Below are 24,598 nucleotides of genomic sequence, written 5' to 3'. Positions count from 1 at the left end.
CAAGCCCTTGGGGCACTCACCAACAGAAGACTGACCATTGTAAATATGGATCCTGTGCAGCTCAGAATTATCAGGGACCTGAGAGCCACTCTCAGGAAAGTAACCATAAAAGAAGACTTCAGTCTCAGAGACTCCACAGGAGGACAGAACCCTAACTCTGGTAACCAGCCAGCAAACAGCTGCCTGGCCTCATTTCTACTAAGCAATCCTTTGAATTCTTCACTCCTCTGACACTAAGTCCCTTTCTCCACCTTTAGTTACTTATTTTTAGTTAGCTTAAAAATCACAAGTTCTGCAGGGCACAATGCTGAGTTATGTATTATTAGTCGCCCACAAGCTTAGCTACAGATAGCATCTGACGATGTGGAGGTCATGCCGATAATGTCTGTCTAAGTAACATTTTTGAGACATGAGGCTATTTTTGTTGAAATCAGGACTCTTCAGTTGGGCCTAAGCAGGTGACCAATGGGTGACCTTTTGAAATCAGGAAGTTGAAAACTCTACCCTCCGATCATGCTAACACAGCCATTTTCCAAACATGTGTTCTATTAGAGCTGTGAAATCAGATTACACTGTGCAGATGACTGATTTTCCTCCCCTCCAATCACCTTTCCCCATACTTCTGACCACCCTGCTTCTTCAGTTTGAGACAGGGCCTCTCTAAGCAGCCCAAGCCAGCCTCAAACGCTCTGTCCTCCTGTCTCAGCCTCCTGAGTGCTCATTTATTTTATTCCATAAATATCCCCAAACCCTATCTTGCGGAGGATTTGAGATGTGTGTCTCCCATTTCCACGCTCAGCCACCTTGTGAATAAGCTTCTCTTTTGCAAAACTCATTCAGTGTGGGGGCAAAATGGTTTCGCCCCCATGATTACTGTCTTTGAGTAAGTGTCTGATTCCACCCACCACCACCTCCTGGAGCGTGGGAAGGAGACTCTTATACAAAGGCCACACAGCCTCCACGCTAAGCCTAGAACTCACAGGCACCACGTGAGGCAGGCAGTAAACACAAGCTGCTGTGGACAAGTGCAGGGAGTCACACCTGGGCTGAGCACTAATCTCTCCCCTCCACAGACAGGGAGAGCATCAGTGGTGGCACAGGTGGCAGTTGCTATGGCCAGCCACAGCTGTAGGTAGCAAGTGTTAGGGCTCTCCATTTTGAGAAGCTGTTTAGTGTTTAGTAATCACTTGTTTTGCCATTTCTGCTCCTTCCTAGCTGATGTGTGACACCTCCAGATGAGGAAACAATAATATCTCTAAGAAAATGAAAGGCTGGAAGTCAGACTTCTGCAATGTTTGATTCTCTTTTCTTACTTCACTGCAAACACATCTGAGCAACTGTTAGGTCATACAAATTTTTAAAGCCATTAAAAAAACTGACATCTCCCTCCCCAAACAAAAAAAGACACCTCTCTCTAATACTTCCTCTCTGCGTCTTTCTGAGGGGAGACTGACACTCGGAAAACGTGCACTACTTCACCCGGGGACAGCAGCTGAAGAGCCTTCCCGCCTAACAGCCTTGTAAAGGCCTAACTTCTGCCAGCTGCCAACAGATGGAACAAGAAATTATATATACTGGAGAGTTAAAAAAAAAAAATCCAATGGTTAATAACCTAGAAATGCCATTGTTCTATTTTATGTAGCAAGACTTCTTTTATCAGTCCTGTGAAATCGGCTGGCTAGCTTATCTACTTACATTTCCTTCTTTATTGTGCAACTTTAGCCAAACCACAACAAAAAGTTTGAAAGCGTTATGTGTGTGCAGAACAGACCATTGGTAACTCTCATCTAAAACTCGCTAAATTTCTACCTGAAAAGAAAATTCTGACTGCTGTTTGTTCAGTTCCTTTCTCTCCCCATATTCTCCATGGTCAACAGTAAAGACTAATTCCCCCAAACATTTTTTCAGAGAAAAAACAATCAATCGAGAAGCAACTTGCATGCAAGCATGTCTATCCACACTTCCACCAGAAGACTGCAATGCAGAGGCAAACAAACCGCCTCCTCCCAAGAGTCTGAGCCTTTCACAATGGCCCCATGCTCTTGTCCTCTCCTGGCATTTGTTGCCACACCTTGCATTTGGGCCCTAATTTGTTTTTTTTCACTGTGTCTCATTAACAAAGGGCTAGGAGCCCACCCAATACCTCAGAACTCCTAGGTGAAGTCACTACTCTAATTAGTCCTTCATTCCAACACTATTTCAAAAAGACACAAGTTCCTCAAGGGGCCAGATTTTTCTTTCAAAGTCAACGGCAATTTTTTTTTGTATACAGCCTCCCCAAATCTGGCTCATGGCAGAATCTCAGTAAAAATACTGCAAATTTGTACCTTTCCTTGTATCTCTACCCAAAATTCTTGGGAAGTGAAACCGGCAAATTTGCAAGCTATTTATTCCCTTTGAAATCAAATGCTCTCATTTGCTTATAAAGACCGACAGAGTATTACTGCTGGAAAATCAGAAGGAACTCTGAGGAAAGCCCAGTGCTCCTGACTATGTACCATGAGTGCCCTGCTTACAAGCCCTGAGCACACCACGAACACCATCCCACCACAAGACCCCTTAATGCTTCTGTTTCACACAAGGGAGTCAAGCATAAAACCTGAGCATCTGGACCTAAAGAATAAGTGTGGGGAAAATGCACATTTTTGTAACAATTCACTTTTGATGCCAACTTCTGCCCCCATGAATGTGCCCACTTTTCCTGGACAAGCCAATGAATGGCTGTTCTGACGTAAGGTGTCCTCTGGGTCTTTCGGGCCTTCAGCACCTGCCCCTTTCAAAGGTTATTAGGGAGGCATACCCAGGAGACTTCTGGAATCTAAGACAAGCGTTAGAGAGAGGCCCAAACTTCTCCTAATCTCTCACTCACTCTCTGTATCTCTCTCTTTACACTTCAGCTTTGTCACATAGCAAATGGAAATACTCAAATACTGTAATTAAGTTTTGAGAATTTATCCTATAGGAATTGTATATATACACACACACAAATGATTTGTAAATAAAGGAGGTCACTCCTGATACCTTCTAAAAGGTACAATATTCACTGGAGGTCATCTGGATATGCCTAAGTAGCCTTGAACTGAGACAATAAGCAAGAGGCCTAGAAAACTATGTTGCTAAAACACATGCAGCTTAGAAGAACATGTATGATAGTAAATGAAGTCTATCCCAACATCAGACCTTTAACTCAGTCCATGAAGTCAAAGAACCATCTTTCACTCTGCACAACTCCATTCACAAAATTAAACGGTGTCGCATCACAGTCAATCAGCATGGTGCTTTTAATGGAACGCAAAGCTGCTTTGGAAATGTCTACTTTAAAACACACATTCTAGGTCTAGGTAAAATGACTCACATCTATAATCCAAGCTACTTGGGAGAAAGAGATAGGAGGATCGTGGTCTGAGGTCAGCCCAGGCAAAGTTAATCCAACCCCTTTCCTGAAAAACAAACTAAAAGCAAAGGGAGTGGGGACATGGCTCAAGTAGTAGAGCACTTGCCTAGGAAGCCTAAGTTCTTGAGTTCAATCTCCAGTACCACCAGGTACTCAAAACAAATAAAATAAGAATTTAAATTAAAAAAATAAACCAAATAAAATAAAAATAGTAAAATGGAATCTAATTGACAAATTTTTATGAATCTAATCACAGAGAATTTCAAACAAAATTCAAGTGAATTTCAAATGAAAACTCTTAGACCATTTTCCAAGTTATCTACTGAATAAAGTCAACTCAGACAAAGCAGCATTAAGTTCTACTGCACCAAAAAGTCCAGTAATTTTACTCCTTAATTTCACTCAGATTATCAAGAATCTTGAGTAAATATGCAACCTGTACCCCATTCCCAAGTCCTGAGAAACCTGACATTATTCCATCAGGTTTCCTAATGCTTAACAAATGCCAATAACGTGTGAGAATGAAAATGAGGCCCTCCCACCTTTCCCAGCCAGGTGGCAGCACTTTCTCACTTTTGAAGGAAAAAGCAGAACTTTGTCAAAATGAAAACAGAAAACCAAAGTGTTTTCTTACCAAAAACTTCAAATACATCCTCCATAGTAAGGGGCACTGGCTGCCATTGTCGCTCCGAATTGCATTTTCAAAGAGGGCTCTGATTCGATGTGTGAGGCCCGTCTCAGGGATGGTGACATGGATCTCTCTACCACCTACCCTGCAAGGCAAGGGCTCATGTAACTCTGAGACAAGTTCTTTCCCTCCATCATAGCAGGAAGGGATGGTTAGTGATGACAAAGGGCGGGACCCAACTACATCAGAAAGAGTCACTGGAGTACTGTGCCTCACTCAGGAATGATGTGGTTTCTCCAAGGCCAGAGTAAGACAACAGCCAGGATGCAGTGCTTTCTACACCACATGGAGCCTGTCTAGGAGTCACACATGAACTCTTTGCTTCTCTGTTTTCTAAAGAAACCTGCCCTGAATCGGAATGCAGATTCTACTCTCTGGAAAGTAGACAAAGTAAGACTCCATTGAAGTAAATAAAAAAATTCTCAATTGAAGAAATAAGAAATAAGCAAAATGAAATACTATTCAAAGGCAACTTTGCCTAGTTAATAAAGTTGGAGTGAAGAAAGGTTCCATAAAGAACACTGGTGCCTAAACGAGTATGTTCCCAAGACTATCATTTAACCTTCATGTGCAACACACTGTGTCAACCCCGCCACAAAAATCATGCCAGTATTCTCAGTGACAATACTATGAGAAGTTAGCAATTACCTGTCTTTATGCAAAGCACTTACCTCACTGGCCCCTAGGAGTAGATTCCTAGGACGTAGAATCTTTAATTACTCCCATTTGACAGAGGAGGAACCTGTTAGAGGTGAAGTGCCTGAGATGCACAAGGTCACCTAGCAGTAAGTGGCAGAGTCAGCCCTGGAATTAGAGAGCTGACCTCCAGAGCCTGTGCTCTTAACCATAGTGCTCTCATTTCAGCTTCTCGGACACCCTGACAGCCTACCAGATGCACACCAGAAGCAACATTCAGGCTCTTGGGAAGACAGACAATAGAGCCTCTAATGAGGAGTGTTTCTACCTTCTAAGCCTCTTGTTCATCTTACAACACCCGGAGCACACACAGCCAGGGTTCCAGGTCCTGTGCCTGTCCACTTCTGAATTCCTGAGACTTGGCAAGGGGGTGGGAACACAGCAACATCCACCAAGCTTTGTGAAACCCATGACCATGACGGCCTGTAATTACCTCTGAACAGTTTCCACCAGACTTTTCCTCATTTTCTCAGCTTCAATAGCAAACAACCAAGGCTCTAAGGGTTCAGCAGACCTGGTGATTGAATCAAAGAATCTTCTGGTCTTGCAGGCACTGTGGGACTTATTTTGAACCTGTACGTAGGACCTCCAAAGAACCTGGTTGCCCGGATACATCCTTAAAGCCTCTGAGAGCACCTCTCGAAGCGGAGTCAGAGGGTAAACACTGACTTTCATGTGGAACCTCAGCACACTTGTGTGCATCAGGGTGACGGCTTCGAGAACACTGGTCAAACTCTGAGAGCACGCACTGTCCTCCAGGCCAGGGCCTTTTGGCAAAACAGAGCCCTTCAGTTTGGCAAATACCTGCTCATATATCCGCACAACAGCATCAATCCCGACAGTCAAATACTGGAAGAACATAAAGCATTTGACCAAGCTACTCAAGCAATCCAAGGACTCATCAGGACGTGGGGTGGAGACAGGGCTCTCACCTAGACATTCCTGCAGAGCATGCTCATATGCCTTTCGAGCTTTTAAAACATGAATGGCCAAAACCTGCCCAGTATAGGGCCCATAGGGACTGCTCTCCGTCAGTCGGGTTAGGATATGCACAGCTCGGGCCGGGGCGGTCTCTCTTGAGTTTGGCAACAGTTCCACCTCTAGCTCAGCATACAACAGACTGAGCTCACAGAGTTCGCGATCCTTCAGCTCACTGCTGCCTGCCATGCTGAGTGCTGTATCAAAAACTTTTCTGGCATCCTCTATGTTGCCAAGCAACCACTCCAGATGTGCATACTGCTTCCAGAGGCAAAAGTTGTTGCGGTTTTCTGGCTCCTTCAGGAGATTCTTGGCTAATTTTTTACAGTTCTTCCCCTGGAACTTTAATCTCTTCTTGTTTTTAGTATGTAGACACCAAATGACCTACAAGCAAAAAGAAAAGAATGGCTCTAGGTGCTCTGTAATTTCCAAATAATCCCCTTATGTTGTCAACTTCAGAAAGCACTGACAACCAAGGCATTTCTATTCGTCCTTTATCAGCATTTTACCAAGGTCACAGGTGCAACATTAACACATCCAGGTTTTCACTTGAAATCTCTAACAAATTTTTTTCTCTGAAGAGATGTGGCCACCACATTTTATCAAAGACACTTTTTTAAAACAACTTGGTTTCTCTCAGCTTCTAGCTTCTGCATGCTTCCCTTTGTATTTCTTGTCCCTTACTTTTAATAAATTCCATTTATACCCAAACAACAAAAAAAAAAAGCCAACTTGGTGTGCGTAGGCTGTAGGTGAGCTGATACTAACAGTGGCCAGCAGAGAGCAGGCAGTGGCTAGACACAGAAAACTGGCTGATGGCTATAAAGTGCAGGATAAATAAGTAGCTTATTTTCTCTATTCTAATAAGCCCTAAATCGTCTAACCCCACTTAAGCTTTCATTGGTTCTTAAAACTGAGTGCCTGTATCATCACAGGCATCTGGTGAGACAAGACTCCACACAACAGACAGCTCTGGCCACTGAGCACCAGACTGGCTCCTGCTTCCTCCTCTTCCTTCAGTTCCCATGGTGCCTTCAGGAGCCACCAAAGGAAGAGAACCCAGGAGCACTCTGGGTCTTGAAATCCCATTTATAACACTGATGTGAAATGAAAAGGCCCCTAACAGAGAGGAGATGACTGGAGTTACCTTTTCAATCTCATACCGTAGCCAGGAGAAGCAGAGGTGAGACTTTTGCTTCCCTGAGAACAAAGGCATCACAAGGTAGAAGACATTTCGAATGAACTCCTCGCCCTCTCGGTTATGACCCTGGGTCCAGCGAGGACAGCCTAACTGGTCCATGTGGCCAACACTGCTGATGCCCGAGAATGAAAGGCTAAAGTAAGTCAAGGGCTTTTCATCAGGAAGTCCGTTATCAAAGATGCTGCTCTCATCCATGGCCAGGTAGAGGCACGAAGCTGGAGGAACAAAGCCAGAAGGCACACCCAAGAACTGCAGAAAGGCCTCAATCAGCTGGAACTGGAGATCTTGGCTGGAAAGTCTGATCAGCGATTGCCCGATATCATCAAATAACACCTGCAACAAAGGCAAAACACAGTAACCTGTTTCATGAGCAAACTATAGCTCTAACAACCTTGCACAATTCTCTTTATGTGGATGTGCTAATGAGTCAACATTACTCAAATTAAAATAAATTATTAGACAGGAGATGTTTCCTGCAAAATACAGAGGTGCTAGAGGCTTCCCAGGACAACCTGGACAGCCAGAGAACTAGTATCCCTGGGATACCATTAGCACTCGCCCCAACCAGGGAAGCACCAGGAGTGGAGGAGGGGTCAACAGCTTCAAAGCATCCTGCTTAGTGACAGAAAAGCTAGCCATGCTCACTTCACGAAGCACTGACAATTGCTTTATGGTTACTGTGACAAACTATAGTTGGGAAACCTTTTGATTTTAGGATGGAAGATTTACTATTTGTGATTTCTTTGTACACATTTGCTCCAGGAAATGAAAACTGCTTGAAGATACACAAGCACAAGGTACGAAGGAAACAACAGGACAACAACTGTGTGAAGAGCAATTAAAGGAGCCTAATATTAACTGTAAATGTTCATGCTGACTTCATGTAACTATTTTTAAATTAACAGACAAAGATACTACCCTTTGTCTCGAGGTGCTCCTTGTCTGAATGGTCTCTGTGGCTCTTAGCAGAGGAAATAAGAACATAAGCACAATGAACCTGGACTTCCTGGGACCCAACAAATCAAACCATCAATTAATCAGAGAGTTTTTCTCTTTCCAGCTTTAGAGAAAAATCTAAATGACAAGACATTGCTCACATGAGCAGTCCACTACAAAATCAGCTTCCAGGAGAAGCTGAATTCTGAACCTTGAGGACCAACTTCTAAAAGGTAGAACTATATAAAATCTTAAAACATCAAAAGAAAATCTGCCCTCCTCTGAACATTCAGCTTCAGTAGCGAAGGAGCCTCCCAAGCAGACACCTCCCACAACAGGCCAGTGGGTTGAAGTTTCCCTGGAAGTGGCTTCTTCCTCCTTCTCTCTCCCCACTTCTCTGTGTCCTAATTCCAGTCACCCCATTTGTCACCCCTCAAATGTAGCCAGTACTCTGGAGCCTTCACGCTCTGGCATCAAATATCCCTCCAACATTCAAGAGCACTCATGACCTGAGCACTCCCCACAGGGCGAGCACTGTTCCAGACACAGGTGACAAGCGGTGAACAAGAGCAGCAAAACCTCCACCTTCAAGACACCTTACTTGCAGGGAGGGTCACAGAGCCTCATTACAGAGAAAACCTCTTGATCTGTACCTGTCACATGTCATACAGCAAGAAACAGAGTTGGTATCTTATGAAACTGGGCCAATTCCAGGAATCAAAATAGCACTTCATCCTTCATTTTAATTTAAAACTCCAGAGCTGCTGGTTGCTGAACATGGAGCAGCATATACCAAAGCTCATAATGACAGTGAATGAGACCACAAAGGTGAAGAACCTGGTGCTCAACAGACATTCAGTCAACACCAGTTCCTCCTTCATCAAGATAAGGTGAGTGCTGACTGCCCCAATGTGGCCTCCACCTCTGCCACTTTTGACTTACAGGGTCAATTGTAACTGCTACACCTCCATGGACCCAAGAGTGGGGTAAGAGAATGGACACAAAAATTCCAAGACCTGTTTAGAACCTGAGGCCACAGGGTTTCACATGAAAAAATAACTGAATGACCTAGAAGGCAATCTCCAGAAGGATGATCACAAGAGCTTACCCTCCTGCAAGGCAGAAACTATTGGGTCAAGTGCTCATATACTCACCCATCAACAGCAGTCACAAAATTCCATCTTGATGCTGGCCAAGAGGGAAGTTTTCCCAGATCTGGACAGGAGTGGACCAACATCTCCTAGACCAGCTCTAGGGGCACCCAGCAAGCTCCTTTCAGAAAATCACCCACAATGGGAATGAGAGGAAGACAAAGACTGATGGTCAGCATCATCCTGTGGGGCGTGGGAGGGTACGTGCCTGTCTCTCGGGGTCCTCACAATCTTCCTCACTTTGTTTCTTGGTCTTGTCAGGACGCCAGGGACGCCAGTGCCTCTGGTCTCGTGAATGCTCAGCAGCAAGCCAGATCTGCCATCGGGGCAGTGTCTTGTCTTTTATCTCCTGGTCGTCCTCTTCTGGCTCGTCGTCATCCTCATCTAGGCAGGAATGAAACTTCTAGTTCACACAAGCAGTAAATAAAACTACTATTACCACCTAATTGGCCAGCTGTGCCAAGCACATGTGGGCATTTGGGATGCTGAGATGGATCAGAGCAGTGAGATGGATCAGTGTAAGCAGTGAGCATCCCAGGGAAAACAGACAGCTAAGGGGGTAGAACCAGATGACTGTTAATGCTATCACAGCAAAAATTCAATGACATATTCTAGAACAGCACTGTCCAAGAGGCTTCCCTGAGATGATAAAAGGACTCTTTATCTATGCTGTTATGGTAGCTACTATCTACATGTGACTTACTAGGCTCCTGAAATGTAGCTTATTAACAAAGGAACTAAATCCTTTGTGTGTGTGTGTGTATGTGGCAGTACTGGGGCTTCAACTCAGGACCTCACACTTAGTAGGCAGAGATGTTCTACCACCTGAGCCACTCCACCAGCCCTGTTTTGTGTTGGATATTTTTGAGATAGGATCTCTTGAACTATTTGCCTGAGCTGGCTTTGAACTGTGATCCACCTGATCGCTGTGTCCTCTAAGTAGCTAGTATTACAGGCATAAGCCACTGGCACCTGGCTAGGATCTGAATTCTTAATTTTAAAGAGCTTCGGGTAGGTAGAGGTTACTGTTCTGACAACACAACTTTAGAATGCTAACTGGTATTTAATGACTGCACTGGTTAAGATTTCCTTAAGCCATCAGAATTTTCAGTCAGTGGCTTTATAATTAATTATTACTTATCATTACGACTTCATTGAAAAAGGTCAATTCAGGATATCCAGTATTTATCTCACTCTGTCTCCTAACTCTGAACATGTAGAATGGAAGAGGAAAAAAAAGTCTCAGTTGCCTTCAAAGTTCAATATTAAAAAAGGAACAGGGTATATAAAATGGTACAGCCACACAGGTCAACAGTTGGGCAGTTTTCTTATAAAACTGACACATACCTACCACAATTGCCCTCTTGGGCATTGATCCCAGAAAAATGAAAACCAATGCATTAATTAAAACCTATACATTAACGCTCATGGCGGCTTTATTTATCGCAGCCAAATGTCCCACTACAGTGCACAGAATTAAACTATAATCCACCTATACCACAGAACACTGCTCAGCAAAAAAAAAATGAACAAACTATTGATACAAACAACAATTTGCCTGTATCTCAGGGGACCTGTGCTAAGTGGAAAGAAGTCAATCTCAAAAAGTTACACAGAAAACAAGTGTTGCTGAGGATGCAGAGAAACTGGAAGGCTTGTGCACTGATGGTGGGAGTATAAAGTGGTAGAGCTGACATAAAAACAGTATGCAGTTCAAAAGATTAAACACAACTACCATATGATTGAGCAAGTCCACTTCTGAATATATATACCCCAAAAACTCCGAAAGCAGGAACTCCAAGTTATTGTGCACCTATGTTCACAGCAGCATCACTAACAACTGCCAACAGTGAAGCAACCCAACCACCCACTGACAGAAGGACGGATAAGCCAAATGTGGTGTGCACACAGCACAGTATTGCTCTACCCTCAAAGGAAAAGAAATTCTGACCAAGCTACAACACAGATGACACCTGGAACACTATGGTAAGGGGGAGGAGCCAGCCACGAAACGACAAAATGTTATGATTCCTGTTATGGGAGGTTCCTAAAGTAATACATTCACAGAGACAAAGAAGAGAATGGCAGTTGCCAAGGGAGCAGGGCAATGGAGAGCTGATGTTAACTAATACATTTTCGGCTAGGGAAGACAAAAGAGTTCTGCAGGTGGATGGAGGAAATGGCCGTGCAATAGTGTAAATGTACTAACTACCACTGAAACAGTTCTGTGTTGTAACTGTGGATGTGACTGCACAAAGCTACACATGACAAACTGCCTAGTAGTACACACACATGCATGCACACACACAGCGTGAATGCATGAAAGCAGACTAGTGAAATCTGAATAAACTGCATGTTGTACCACATCACTATCATTGGGGGAGACCTGGAAAATCTTTTTTATACTTTTTCAGATTCTTGTGAACCTACAAGTACTTCAAAATTTAAAACTAAATGACATACAAAAAAACCTCAATAATTTAAATGGATAATGTGGCCCCAATATTCCACCCCGACACTCTTCTCAGTTTTTTAAAGTAAAAAACTAAAATTTATCATAATCTTCTAAAGTAATCCTTTGAGCCTGAACAGTCTAAAACATGATCTGTAGAAATTATCCTTATGAGCTATACATCAGATTCAGGTGCCTGAATTTATTACATTAGATTTCCAAAGGGAGTAGGGTTGTGGTCAAGTGGTAGAGCAATTACCTAACAAGTGCAAGGCCCTGAGTTCAAACCCCAGTACGCCAAACAAAATGCAACAGAAATTCAAAAAAATACAGGAGTTTGAACAAGAAGTAAAAATAAACTGTGATATATGCAAAAGAAATGCCTGAAAATATATAAAATCCTAACTACTTGCTAAATGGATAAGAGAACTTAAAAACAAAAAGCAGTTATCTAGCTTCCTAGAAACTAGAAAACTGTTAACCTTTCCTTTGTCCTGCTGTTTTTTTGGAGGATTCCCATTAGAGTCATTAGGAAAAAAGGTATTAAATTCAGTAGAAGATTCTTGATAATGGAAAAATTAGGAAAACTCTCAGGGAATATACATCACTAACTTGATACTAAAAACCAAGGATTCAACACTTGCGCCACCATTCTGATAAAATTAACTTTTCATTTGATTATGAGTGATCATTAGACACCTGAACACTCATCAGGAAAGTAATGTTACTTTATTCTCCAGATACTGCTATGACAATGCTACTTTATCACCAAAGAAACACAGAATTTGGCAAACTCTGTAACATGGACACTGTGTATTATAATATTCTCCCTCCTTAACAAATCAATAAACCAAAAGCCAACCTAAAGCACAGACCCATACTGACCCAGAGAAAGAAGAGTTAATATTAAGATTTCCTTCCCAGTGGCCAACAGTGCAACACTTTCCTGTTTCAACCAGGCAGGCTGACTCCCTGCATATAGAAAGCTACTGGTTAACCTAAAAAGCCATTCCAGCTCTTTTTGGAAAAAAATACTCAAGGGAAATTTAAACAGCCACACCTCCTACAGCCCCCAAGTGAAGCATGAGCATCACCTGATGCCCAGAGCAAAGTTAACCTCTAAACATCTTGTCACCTGGCCTGGAGCTCTGAACTGCCATGCAGACAGTACCTAATCCAAAATTCCCAGCTGTAGGAGAAGAAACTAAGGACAGAAAGAAGAGGCAGGTTGAGCCTCAGCAAGGAACGAACATCCTTGAGTCCTCATCTACCATATTCTCCCTGGTACTTTCAATAAGAGTTTGCCTGGCAGATCTCCCTCTATGCTGGAACCACCTTTCAGGGAGCAAAGAAGTTCCTGGATGTTTAAGAACCATGCTGGCCAAGACATAGCCATAAATATGTGGCTATCAAGCATTGAAAAGTAGCTAGTTTGAATTGAGATGTGCTACAAGTATAAGACACACTATATTTTAGTTAGTGTGAAAAAAGGATGCAAAATGTTAATAACTTTTAAAGGCTGATTATACGATAGAATGATTATGTTTTTAAATACTAGGTAACATTACTAAAATAATTTCACCTGTTTGTTTTTACTTTTTAAATTGTGACGAGATGATCTGAACGCACACGTTTGGGTTTACACACTATATTTCTAAAGGAAATTAGAAAACTTTGTTGGAGCAGCAATCTGTAAGGCAATTTGGGGTCATGTAGAATGACAGCTATACAAATACCGGTTAAAAGTCATTCTGTACTGCTCCTAAAAAGGCAAGGAGTTTTAAAGGCTTTATTGGTCTGTACACTGGCAAAAGAAAAAAAGATTGTCTTAAATACATACTAAAAAAGAAGGGGAGATTAGCAACAAGTTTGCTTCTTCAGGAAAACTTCATAGAAGAAAAAGAAAGATTCCTCCCTCTGGAAACTTGAATTCTCACAGTGTTACTGGACGCATAGGATGTTGACGGCTTTGAGGCCTCTCAGGAGAAGAAACAGTCTATTCCACTATGATAAAAACTTAATGTATTTTTGACATTTTGATGTTTGTGCAAGGTTTTTTTTTTTTTTTTTTTTTTTTTGGTAGTACTGGGGTTCAAAACTCAGGGCCTCACACTTGCTAGGTAGGCATGCTATTATTTGAGCTACTCCACCAGCCCTTGTACAATGTTCTTAAACTACTGATAAGCAGCTTATACAGATAAGTAATCATGAAGATGGAAAAACAAATACCAGAAGTCAAAGGCATACCATCTTCACTGGGAGATGCCTTACCTGGATTGACAACCACCCAGCCACCACGTGTCTGCTGGTGCATCCACGCCCGCCAGCCTCGGGCTCCCTTCTCCCCAGCCCGGGGTTCTCCACTGTCCCAGAAGGGTTCAAAGAATTCCACCTGTCAAGTTGAAAAAAACAGAAGTTAGGCATAACATTTTCAAAACTGCTGTGTCATTGGAAAAAGTAAGTACTGGTGGGCGTTAGGGGAACATAAGACTCCTAAAATGTTGCCACCCACTTGAAGATAATACATAATACACATAACCAAAGCAGAAAACAGAATTAACCTGTGTGGTAGACCGCTTCCAAGACAGCCCCCATCACTCACCCTTGCCTCAGTGCACACTCTGAAGTGTGGGCTAGACCTGGTGACATCTAACAAACCAAATATGGCAAAGGTGAAGGAATGACACTTCAGAAATTAGGTTACAAAAAGACTGGCAAGATCTGGTGACAAGGGCCTACAGCTAGATACAAGAACGGTTTCCCAGTTCTCATCCTGCCAGGGCCATCTAACCAGGGACAGCGGCACAGCCAGATGCTCTAGTGCCACTGGATTCCTTAACCAATACATAAAGTCATGTTGCTTTCAATACCTTTTGAGGGGATGGGAATTCAAAGTTTCAAAGGGATAAATTAACCTCTTGAGATGTGGGACAACCACATCTTAGGTAACTTTATTCCTAACATCTGGCACGTGTTCAACACATAGTAGGAACTCAATAAATGCACATATGTGCAGAAGGGAGGCATCAAGCAAAAACATGTCTGCATTTTGAAGTCTGACCCCGTGAGCCCCTCCTCCATCCATGTGGACATTAGGACTGCAGTGTGTAGAAACCAGTGCACCCGCAATGAATAATTTCCCACAGGACAGAATAAGAATGCAGCACTGAGCAGGACTGTGATCCTCTTATCAACTAGCAGGAGGACTTTAAAAGTGAGCCAACGACCTCCTTTTCGTGAAAGCTTTTGGAAGAAACCTTTTGAAGAGGCCAAGCCTGTTTCCAATGGGTACACTGTAGCTAGAGAGTCACAGAATTATGCACTCTGAGCCTGCACAGTACCATGGATGCCTGCGGGAATGTGATTCCTGGGAGACTCAAAGCAAGGCAAGTGTGCAGACACAGGCCTTGGACTCCAAGCGTGTCTCAATCACCCTCAGAAGGGGACTGGGAAGACTACATTCCTTCTTTTTAGGATTGCTCTTATAAGAGTCATGGGGGAAGTACGCTCAAGAAAAAGAAGGATTTTTCAAACAGTGTGATAGATGGTTATAACCAGTTTGTTTATCCCACAGAAACACAGACCAGTGGTAACAGACTCTGCCTGTTTCATGTTATGCTACTGTGTTTATGGTAACAATGTCTCTCTGTTATAGACCCAATATGGAATGCTGTTAAATAAGAAGCTTTATTTCAAAAGTTATCACGTGAATGTTTCAGAAACACATGTGCTTTTGGTATTTAAGCTCTCAAGACTGTGCATCAGCGTCTCTCCATACTGTGACACATCACAGTCATAGGCAGTCCCCTCTATCCATCAGTGACAGCTGTCATCACAAACAGTGAGCCTCAGCAGAGGGATGGGAAGAAGAGAGATTCAGATTCTGATCCACAGTGCCTGAGAGTTGGTTAAGGATTACTTCTGAACCACAGTATATTCTTAAAATATCAAAGCATATCTTAAAATTGCTCTATCTGGCTGATTCTTTAATCCAACTTTGTTTAGAAGCAGCCTCATGATAAAAATGGTCTCTATTGGTAATTCATAAAAATTCCATATGATGGAGCCTTAGCCTCTTAAATAAGACTTTTGAAGGGTCACCATAAATTCAGATATTCTCTCCATCTTCTACCAGACCCTTTTTGTACAGAAGAAAACCAAGTTTTCTTTAGTGAAAAAAAGGAAGAGATAGGTTTTCTTATATGCATAGCTCTATGATAAGATGTTTTTATTGTTTTGTATAACAAACACTGGCAAATATTCATTTGTCACCTAAAAGATGAACCCCTCTTCAATGAGGACTGGTATTGACAAAATGCCATATGTAATTTCATTTGCAACTTGGGCAAAGACTGTAGCCAGTGGAAAGGTTAATGGTGACAGCAACACAAGACCCAGACTAGGATGCACAAAGTGACCTATGGTTTCAAATGGCATGATAGCTGTTCCCCTGACTTGTGAAGATAACCTGCATTCAAACAAGGGCCATAGGTAAAAAAGAAAAGGACATCAAAGAGTCTTCCTATTTGTGAAGAAGAGAGGAATCTTCTCTTATCTATGTTTCACTCCTTTCATTATGGGATTGTCCTTGATCAGTGAAATACTTCTGAAAAAAAGAGAGAGATGGATCATGCCAGCAGAGCTTGGTACCTGTACTTTAGTAGGCAGATCTTTCACACTGTCAGGTTTGAAGAAGGTGAAGTCAACCATGGCCTGGAACAAAGCGATGGCCTTCTCTGAGTGGCCAGCCTGCCGCAGAAAGTGGCACTGCTGAAGGAGGAGTGCTGTGAACCAGAAAGCAGAGGGGAGAATCCCTGTTGGTACCACAAAGGGAAAGAACGTAACTTCTCAAAACATGCTATTAAACACTGAGAACACCTCTTACTAAGATTATTGTTCCCTTTCAGTGCTGTAATATATACAAGTCCCAGTTTAAAAGGACTAACAATAATACTGTAATCCAATCTAGTTTTTCTAATTTTTGTATTAAACCACTACCGAATATAAATATTAACCATAAAAATTCTATACAGTATATAAAAATAAGAGGTTGACCTGAATTTTGGCTGTCAAATACTCAAAAGCTCACTAACAAGAAAAATTGTAGGAAAAGGATGGTGTACATTTTTATCAGAAAGCAAAGACCTGTACTCGACTGATCACTAGATGGCATTATTCACTAGCAATTTTCATATGTTCAGTGTCTGCTGTGAACAAATCATAATTACATGTTTGAAAACTTCTGTTCATCTTATAGTATAATTCTATTTACTAAAAAACATTTAACTATGTAAGCATATCTCAAATATTATCAAATATGAGACTCTTTAAAAAAAAAAAAACAACAACCAAAAAACCTCATGCAATTTGGGATCACCAGCAGCTGTACTGGAGTCACCTGTGAAAATTTGGCCAGGATTCTCACTCTTTGCAGTGGCTGCTCAAACCAACACATGCTAATCCAGAAATAGGCTCACTACCTGCCAGCAGTGTTTCAGTCAGAAGGCAAAAATCATTGGCTTCAATTGAGTTGGACTAAGCAATCTTCCTTGAATGCATTTTCCAGGACATCCAACCAAAGGCAGAAGGTGATATTTGTATATAAAATAAACATTTTTAAAAGCCTTCAAAAATATCCCACTGATTTGTTTGTTTACTCTGAGTGTTGACATTGAACCTACCGTCTTATGCATGCCAACCACACTACCCCTGATCTACACCCTCAGCTCCAAATATGACATTATTTATGTCAGTGTGGTAAATGCTTACACTTTCTAGAGCACTGTATTTATATCTCTAGATGTTAAGTAATGATAACAGGAGTGTCAATCATCTAAACATCTGCTATGTACCACACACTGAGCTGAACTCACCATACATTATCTCATTTAATGTGCACAACTGTGCTATCAAGCAGGTATTATACGATTGTTCCTGATGAAGAAATGTGCTCAAACAGGTTAAAGAATCTGCCCTGGGTCACACCACAGCCAATGAATAACAAATCCATGATTCAAACTAAAGAGTGACATTCTCAAGAGTGGATGTCAGAGACTCACTCATGCCTATAATCCTAGCTTCTCAGGAAGCAAAGATCAGAAGGACCATGGTTCAAAGTCAGCCCAGGCAAAATAGTTCACAAGACCCTATCTTGAAGATATTTAATATACGCATACACAAAAAAAAAGCTGGAGGAGTGGTTCAAGAGGTAGAGCACCAGCCTAGGAGGCCCTGAGTTCAAACCCCAGTAGCACACACACACACAAAAAGTGACATTCTCCAGTTCTAGCATAATATACTGCCTCCCATATCTTGCTACTGTCAAAATTTTTATGCTAGGCTCTTTTGGGACACACCAAAAACATTAACAGCATAATAATACCAAAAACCTATACTTATGTAGTCAGTAGGGCATCTCATGTTATATTACTGCTGGAGACCTACACTGGACATCTCAACAGGCAAGAACACTGATAGCCAAAGCAGTTAAAAGATTTGACAATGTTTACTTGGTTAATAAGCAGAAAAGTTAGAACTTCTTATCCAGTGGTATTTTCCTAACTCTACTGGCTTTAACACCCTCACCCACCAACCCTGAGAGCTCAGAGAAATCTGTTATAATCAACCAGCATTATAACACGTTTTTTAAAAACAAAATCAGCTCTGACAATTTCAACTATTCTAAAATAAACCAAAAATAAATCCTCATTTTCAACTAAAGCCAAACCAAAGTAAAATTCCTCCCACGCAACAGCATCTGGTTATCTCCTTACCAAACATGGCTTCTTCCGTGCCAGGCAATGCAGGGTGAGATAAGATGCTGCCATCCTTAACAGCAGACAAAGTACTCAAGCACTTGCCATAAAGACTAAGAATTTTTGATATAGAAAAGGTGCTAAACTGGCTCTGGCAAAATACAAGGTATTTTTGCCACAGGGCCGTATTATTGGGGTGTAAGAAGATCAGTTTCTGCCACTCTTTGACCAGTGTGGAGGGCTCCCAGAATTCTGCACAGAGCTTCAGTCTGGCAAGCTTCAGGTCCACGCTGCTCTGGTTGCTCTCAATGGCCCGCTCCAGAACAGCCAGCTTCTTCTCCAGGAGTAGCTTTAGGGACTTCTTGGGCTTCTCCTGTTCTCCCTCCTCGATGGCATACAGGCCAGGACTCTTCATGACCTCGTCCTCAACAACAAAACAACAACTTACTAATGCACATGGGGGGAGGGAGGTTCCGGGGGTCCTCAGAGTTTCAACAGTACTTAGATAGCTTTACAACCTCCAATAGGTTTTCCACCTCTCAAAACGAATGTTATAGAGACTTAGTTGATAACCATTTATTTATTACAACTCCTTTTAATAAAAACTCGTTTCTTAGAGAGGTTGTGCCACCTAGGATAGCGGGTCTTTATTTCACCTGATTGACTTATATACTCTTAAGTTAGGTTTATGCATCAATAGCAAGCACATAATAATGCCTTGAAAACAGAAGAGTCAACCTTTCCAATAAAACAGACAAATATGGGGCAAAATAAAACATAGTGTATGAGTAGGTTATATAATGAAGGATGAAGGATGAAGACAAAGCCATGTATTTTAAGGGACCACAGAGCTCTAACTAGGTAGCCCTGTCTCTCACAACTCTGTGAGCTTTGCCTATGTGGTAGGTACTTCAGGATGCTTCTCCCAGCCTGATGACCATTACTCTTTTCTCAAGATTCTGTTCTGATTCTGTTGGGTGCAGTTCAGAAGCATGGTGCTTGCCCAGCATGTGTAAGGACTTTAAAAAAAAAATCAGGGCTGGTGGAGTGGCTCAAGCAGTAAAAGGGCCCTTCTAGCAAACTCCAGCAGTGCCGCCAAACAAACAACAACAACAAAAAACTCCAAATAACACATTATAACATTTATTACTACCAGACTGCATTTATTTCTCATGTGTCAGCCTCTCTCATTGGACTTTGAGCAAACTCAGAGCAAGGGTCATATTCTAATAATTTTTATATGCCCAGTACTAGGCTTCCTTATAGCATCTTAAAAAGTGCTGCAGAGCCAGGTTTAGTAGTACACGCCTATAATCCCAGCTACTTGAGAGGAGGAGGCAAGAGGATTGTGAGTTCAAGCCTGGGTAACTTAGTGACAGACCCTGTCTCAAAATTAGGCTGGGACTATAGCTCAGTGGTAGCCCCTGGGTGCAAGCTCCAGCCCCTCCAAAAAAAAAGCGGCAGAATAAATGTGTCTGCCCCAAATCAGGAATGTCATGCCAAAGTAAGAGAATCAGGACAGGGATACTTACCTGAAATGCTACAAACGCCATCCATAGCTGAATATCTTGAGGATTCTCCCGAACTCTCCTGTTGAACTCCTCCACCTTGGCCTTGAGAATAGCATTCTGTCTGTCTGTCTGTGAGTCTGGCTGCTTTGCTTCTTGCTCTGTAGGACCCTGTCCTTGTAACCACTGCGTGGTTGACTGATCATAAATCCCCAAAGGATTCAACCAGCTTGTAACAGGAGCAGCCACGTCATCTGAGTCTTTCACTGGAATGAACGAGACTGGCTCCGAGGAGGGAGGTTCACTTTTACAGCTCACAGCAGCTCCGTCCATGTTTAGTAATCCCACACTCTTCTTTGTAAAATAGCGTTCGAGGGGCTTGTGGGAATGCTTCTTTGCTGTAGAAATCCCTTCCCAAGATATACACTGTTTCTTAGGGTTAATGCCTAGGCAGGAGTTGCCTTTCCTTTTGTATCTGGTTTAGAAAAAGAAAGAAAAGTAACTGAAGAGACTGTGGTGCTACCTCCAGCTGGCTGAAGGATCATTAAACCGAAACTCTTCTTACCCAAGTTGCATATATCCAACTTCACCTTTCTTTCACACTGTTTCTACTTAGAGACACAAAAGGATTAGCAAGCAGCTTTTTTCTGCCTGGCCTGATTTCCTCCTATGACACCTCAACTCCCTGCTAACATCTCCATGCCTATCTTCTAGTTCTTAGTACCTTATATTTTTCCTGGAGCTTCACAGTTAAAAGTACTGTCACAAACATCATGTCACTTAATCTTCACAGTCATAAGTGACAAGTAAGAAATTATCATCCCCTCTTTTACACTGTTCCTAAATGAGCACATTGAGAACCGGAACCTAGGTCATTTGTCTCCTAGATAGTCCTGTTTTCTCAACATTGTCCTGTGTCCAGACTTAAGAAAGTAACATATAGATCTAAGATTCTTTTTTTAATCCTGAAACAAAGTATGTTAAATGAAATTACATTTGGTTATTTTCTACTCTAGAAGAGAAGAGGCTGGGTCTAAAACACTTTCCAGAGTTACTGACACATAACTACCAAGTACTGCATAGAGAAAAGCTAAGAAAACTGTACTTTTTTGTGTGTATGTTAGCAAACAATCCAATTAAAAACTGGGCAAGAGATCTGAACCAAAATTTCATATAAGAAGACATGAATTGCAATCAGCACATGAAAAGTACTCAAGCATTTGACAATTGAAATGCTAATTAAAACCACAATGGAATACACCACTTGCCCCTTAGCTAAAATTTACAAGACTGACAAGACCAAATATTGGTGAGTAACCAGGATTCTCATAGGCTGCTGGTGAAAATGTAAATGGTACAATCACTTTGGGGAAAAGGTTTGGCAGTTTCTTAAAAAAGTAAAACTAGCAATTCTGTTCCTAGTATTTACCCAAGAGAAAGAAAACCACATGTCCACCCAAAAACTTGTGAATAAATGTCCTCAGCAATTTTAATCAGAATATTCAAACACAGGCAAGCATCCAAGTGTCCATCAATAGAGGGAATGATAAACAGACGGTGGTAAAGCCATACAGTGCAACACTATAGGGTACAAATGATAAATGCCACATGGAGGATCCTCAAAAATACTGCAATGGGCAAAAGAAGTCAGACACAAAGAATATGTGACTCCATTTACATGAAATTCTAATCAGGCACAACTAATTGGTGGTGGAAAAACATTAGAACAGTGATTACCTCTGGGGTGACTAGAAAGGAGCTGGAGGAAACATTGGGGGCCCCAGTATCTTTCTATATTTTTTGAATGCTGTTTAATATGCATGCAGAGATATTTAGGGGGGAGGGTATTATCTGTTGTTCACTTTTGAAATGCATCCAAAAAATAAGATGGGTTGATGGACAGATAAAGGATAAAGCAAATACAGTAGAATACTAGTGGGAGAATGTAGGAGGCGTGTATATGAGTATGTAATTCTTTCAACTTTCGCTGTATATTTGAAAATTTGTATAATAAAATGCTGTGTGGGGAGAAAAGAGCAAAGCAGAGGTGCCTCCATCTTTGGTCAGCTCCCAAAAACCTCTGCCTGCACTAGACCCTGGGCCCGCCCACCTGGCTTTCCCTCCACTTCCCACACTTCTCCACTGTCAACAGGTGCCCTCTCTGCTGCCTTGTCCCTCCATCACTGCTGAAGTACAGCATATACCACTTTGAGGAAGTATTTTCTCACATATACGTACAAATCCACGCTCAAACCCTGCCATGATTTAAATATTAATGATTAATCTTGATTACCAACTTGATTGGATTGAGAAGTGCCTCAGAGATTAGTAGAGCACATCCCTGGGTGTGTCTCTGAGGGCATTCTCAGAAAGGATTAGCTAAGGGTAGAAGATTTACCCTGAATGTGGATGGCACCATGCCACAAGCCAAGGGCATAGGCATATTCTCTCCCGCTCCCTTTCCCTCTCTTCCTCCCTCCTTCCTGGGCCATGTGATGTGAGCTGCACTATACCTCCCTGCCATGACACCTCTAAAACCATAAGCCAAAATAAATCTTTCCCTTTAAGCTGGTTTTGTCATGTATTTTGCTCACAGAGATAATAAAACTGACTAATACATGTATCTTCTTGGAAACTTGTGTTTAAACTTAATCCACAAATTTATACATTGGTAGCATATGGAGGCCTTTGGGAGATGACTGGGATTAGATAAGGTCATTAGAATGGGGTAACCATGATAGGAGTGGTGGCTTTATAACAAGAGAAAAAGGAAGAGAGACTTGACTTTCACATCTTCTCTGTCTCACCATGTGATGACCTCTGCCATGTTATAATGCAGCAAAAAATGCCCTCACCAGAGGCCAACCAGATGCCAGTGCCATGCTCTTGGACTTCCCAGCCTTCACCCTTGAGCCAAATAAACTCTATCCTTTCTAAATTACCTGGTCTCAGGTATTTTGTTGTAACAACAGAAAACAGACTAAGACAAACCCTTTCTCTATCCTCCCTCTCAATTCTTCCTAGACTACCTTAGGATAAGCTTTCTCTACTCCATTAAAACAACCATGATAGAGCTGAGGCATACTCAGTGATACAGAGCATACATGAAGTAATCTTCAGCACCAAAACCAAACATTAACAAAACAGTGCTAAAGTAGCCCTGAATAAGCCTCTCGTTCTGTAAGGAACAAATTATAAGTAAAAAGCTAATTCTGTCTACTTAATAACTAATTTTTTTTGAGACAGGGTCATACTATGTAGCCCAGGCTACACTATACTTGAACTCCTGATCCTTCTGCCTCAACCTCCCATGTGCTGGATTACAGGCATGCAACACCATACCTGGATAATTACAACTATTTTAATAGTTGTGATTCTTCATTAGTTTAAAATGTATAGTACGCTAAGTATACATATAATCTATTAAATGTTTATTGAGTTTTCTGAGTTTAAAATAATAGAGAATCAGTATGGAGGTTCTTTAAGAAACTAAAAACATAACTACCATTTGCGCCTGCTATACCACTCCTGGGCATATATCTGAAAGGAATGTAATTCAATATACAACAGAGATACCTGCAGGCCCATGTTATAGCAACACTATTCACAACAGCCAAGTTATAGAATCAGCCTAGGTATCCACCAACCAATGAATGGAATGCATAAAGAAAATGCATATGTACACAGTGAAGTGTTACTCAGCCAGAAAGAATGAAATTTGCAGGAAATGTGTCATTTGCAGGAAAACAGATGGACTACAGATCATCATGTTAAGCAAAACAAGCCAGACTTAGAAAGTTCAAATATCACATTTTCTCTCGTATGCAGAACCTAGTCCTTAAAAATGAATGATAGTAATATAAAACAAGCTCTTATTACGAGTGGGAACCAGTAACAGTGAGAAGGGCGAAAAGAAATAGTGAAAGGGAGGTGAAAATGGTCAAAGAACTTATAAAGTATGAAAATGAACATATATGGAACATGTATGAAAATAGAACAATGAAACCAGTTGAAATTGTTTTAAGAAGGAAGAAGGTTGGATGAGGGGGAGTGACCAAGGGGGTGAATGATCAGGGTCCATCATATGTATGTATGGAAATACCACAATGAAACCCCTTTGCATAACTAATATATGCTAACAAAAATGTATTTTAAAAATTAGCAGGCATTTTCTACTGTAAATTAGATGAAAATGCTAAGGGAGGAACAAAGAATCTTACTGGCTTATATTATCCACTTTCAGACATGTATTCCTGTGTAGTTAGAAGTATAGACACATATCCTTTTTAAGAGCAGTTGGTATCATGTAGTTTCAAGCTTCCCTCCTACTTTTAAGCATTTTTCCATACAATTAGTCTTAGAGAATATACCTTTTATTGACTTCAAACTGTTCCAGTGCATGGATGTGATATTATTTATTTAACTGTTTTCCTACTGTTGAACATGTAAGTTGTATCTAATTTATCATTTATTGCAGAATCTTAATGCCCGGACAAGACCTAGGATGTAATTTAACACAGTATTCCCCCAAATGAACATACTTTTCCTAAAAAATCATTATCAAATAATCAGCTGCCTTCACTTACGTAATTCTAGAGGCAGGAGACCCCATACACACTTCAGAGGTTAACAAATTACATCATATGGACGTTTAATTTAAATGAATGCACCTACAGGCACTTGGCCACAAAAAAAGAAAAAAAAAAAAAGATGGAGTCTGAGAGGAAGAAGAAGAATAAACATGTTTAAATGGAGCACTTAATTGTACCCTGAATCCACTCAGTGGGCCTGGATCCTGGAGTGAGTAAACTAGGCAACATAATTTGCCTGTCTGTGGCT

The 24,598-nt window shown here is 41.5% G+C and overlaps 1 protein-coding gene across 4 annotated transcripts in view; it reads right to left on the bottom strand.

The window, feature by feature from the left end:
- Positions 1–24,598, bottom strand: part of Nrde2 (NRDE-2, necessary for RNA interference, domain containing) — a 46,099-nt gene that overhangs the window by 2,641 nt on the left and 18,860 nt on the right. For 3 of the 4 annotated variants that reach the window (XM_020183706.2, XM_074067332.1, XM_020183707.2), the window contains exons 5-12: positions 19,784–20,234; positions 18,270–18,675; positions 16,147–16,280; positions 13,768–13,888; positions 9,253–9,428; positions 6,904–7,290; positions 5,212–6,140; positions 4,029–4,167 (exon numbers count right to left, since the gene is read on the bottom strand). In XM_020183706.2, the coding sequence (XP_020039295.1) occupies positions 4,029–4,167; positions 5,212–6,140; positions 6,904–7,290; positions 9,253–9,428; positions 13,768–13,888; positions 16,147–16,280; positions 18,270–18,675; positions 19,784–20,234 (2,743 nt within the window). Of the gene's footprint in view, positions 1–4,026; positions 4,168–5,211; positions 6,141–6,903; positions 7,291–9,252; positions 9,429–13,767; positions 13,889–16,146; positions 16,281–18,269; positions 18,676–19,783; positions 20,235–24,598 lie in introns of those variants that run through there. The other variant, XM_074067333.1, reaches the window with a different exon arrangement.

The sequence above is a fragment of the Castor canadensis genome, chromosome 3 (assembly GCF_047511655.1).
Source record: "Castor canadensis chromosome 3, mCasCan1.hap1v2, whole genome shotgun sequence".
Taxonomy (NCBI): domain Eukaryota; kingdom Metazoa; phylum Chordata; class Mammalia; order Rodentia; family Castoridae; genus Castor; species Castor canadensis.
This window is presented reverse-complemented; position numbering and strand designations above follow the sequence as displayed.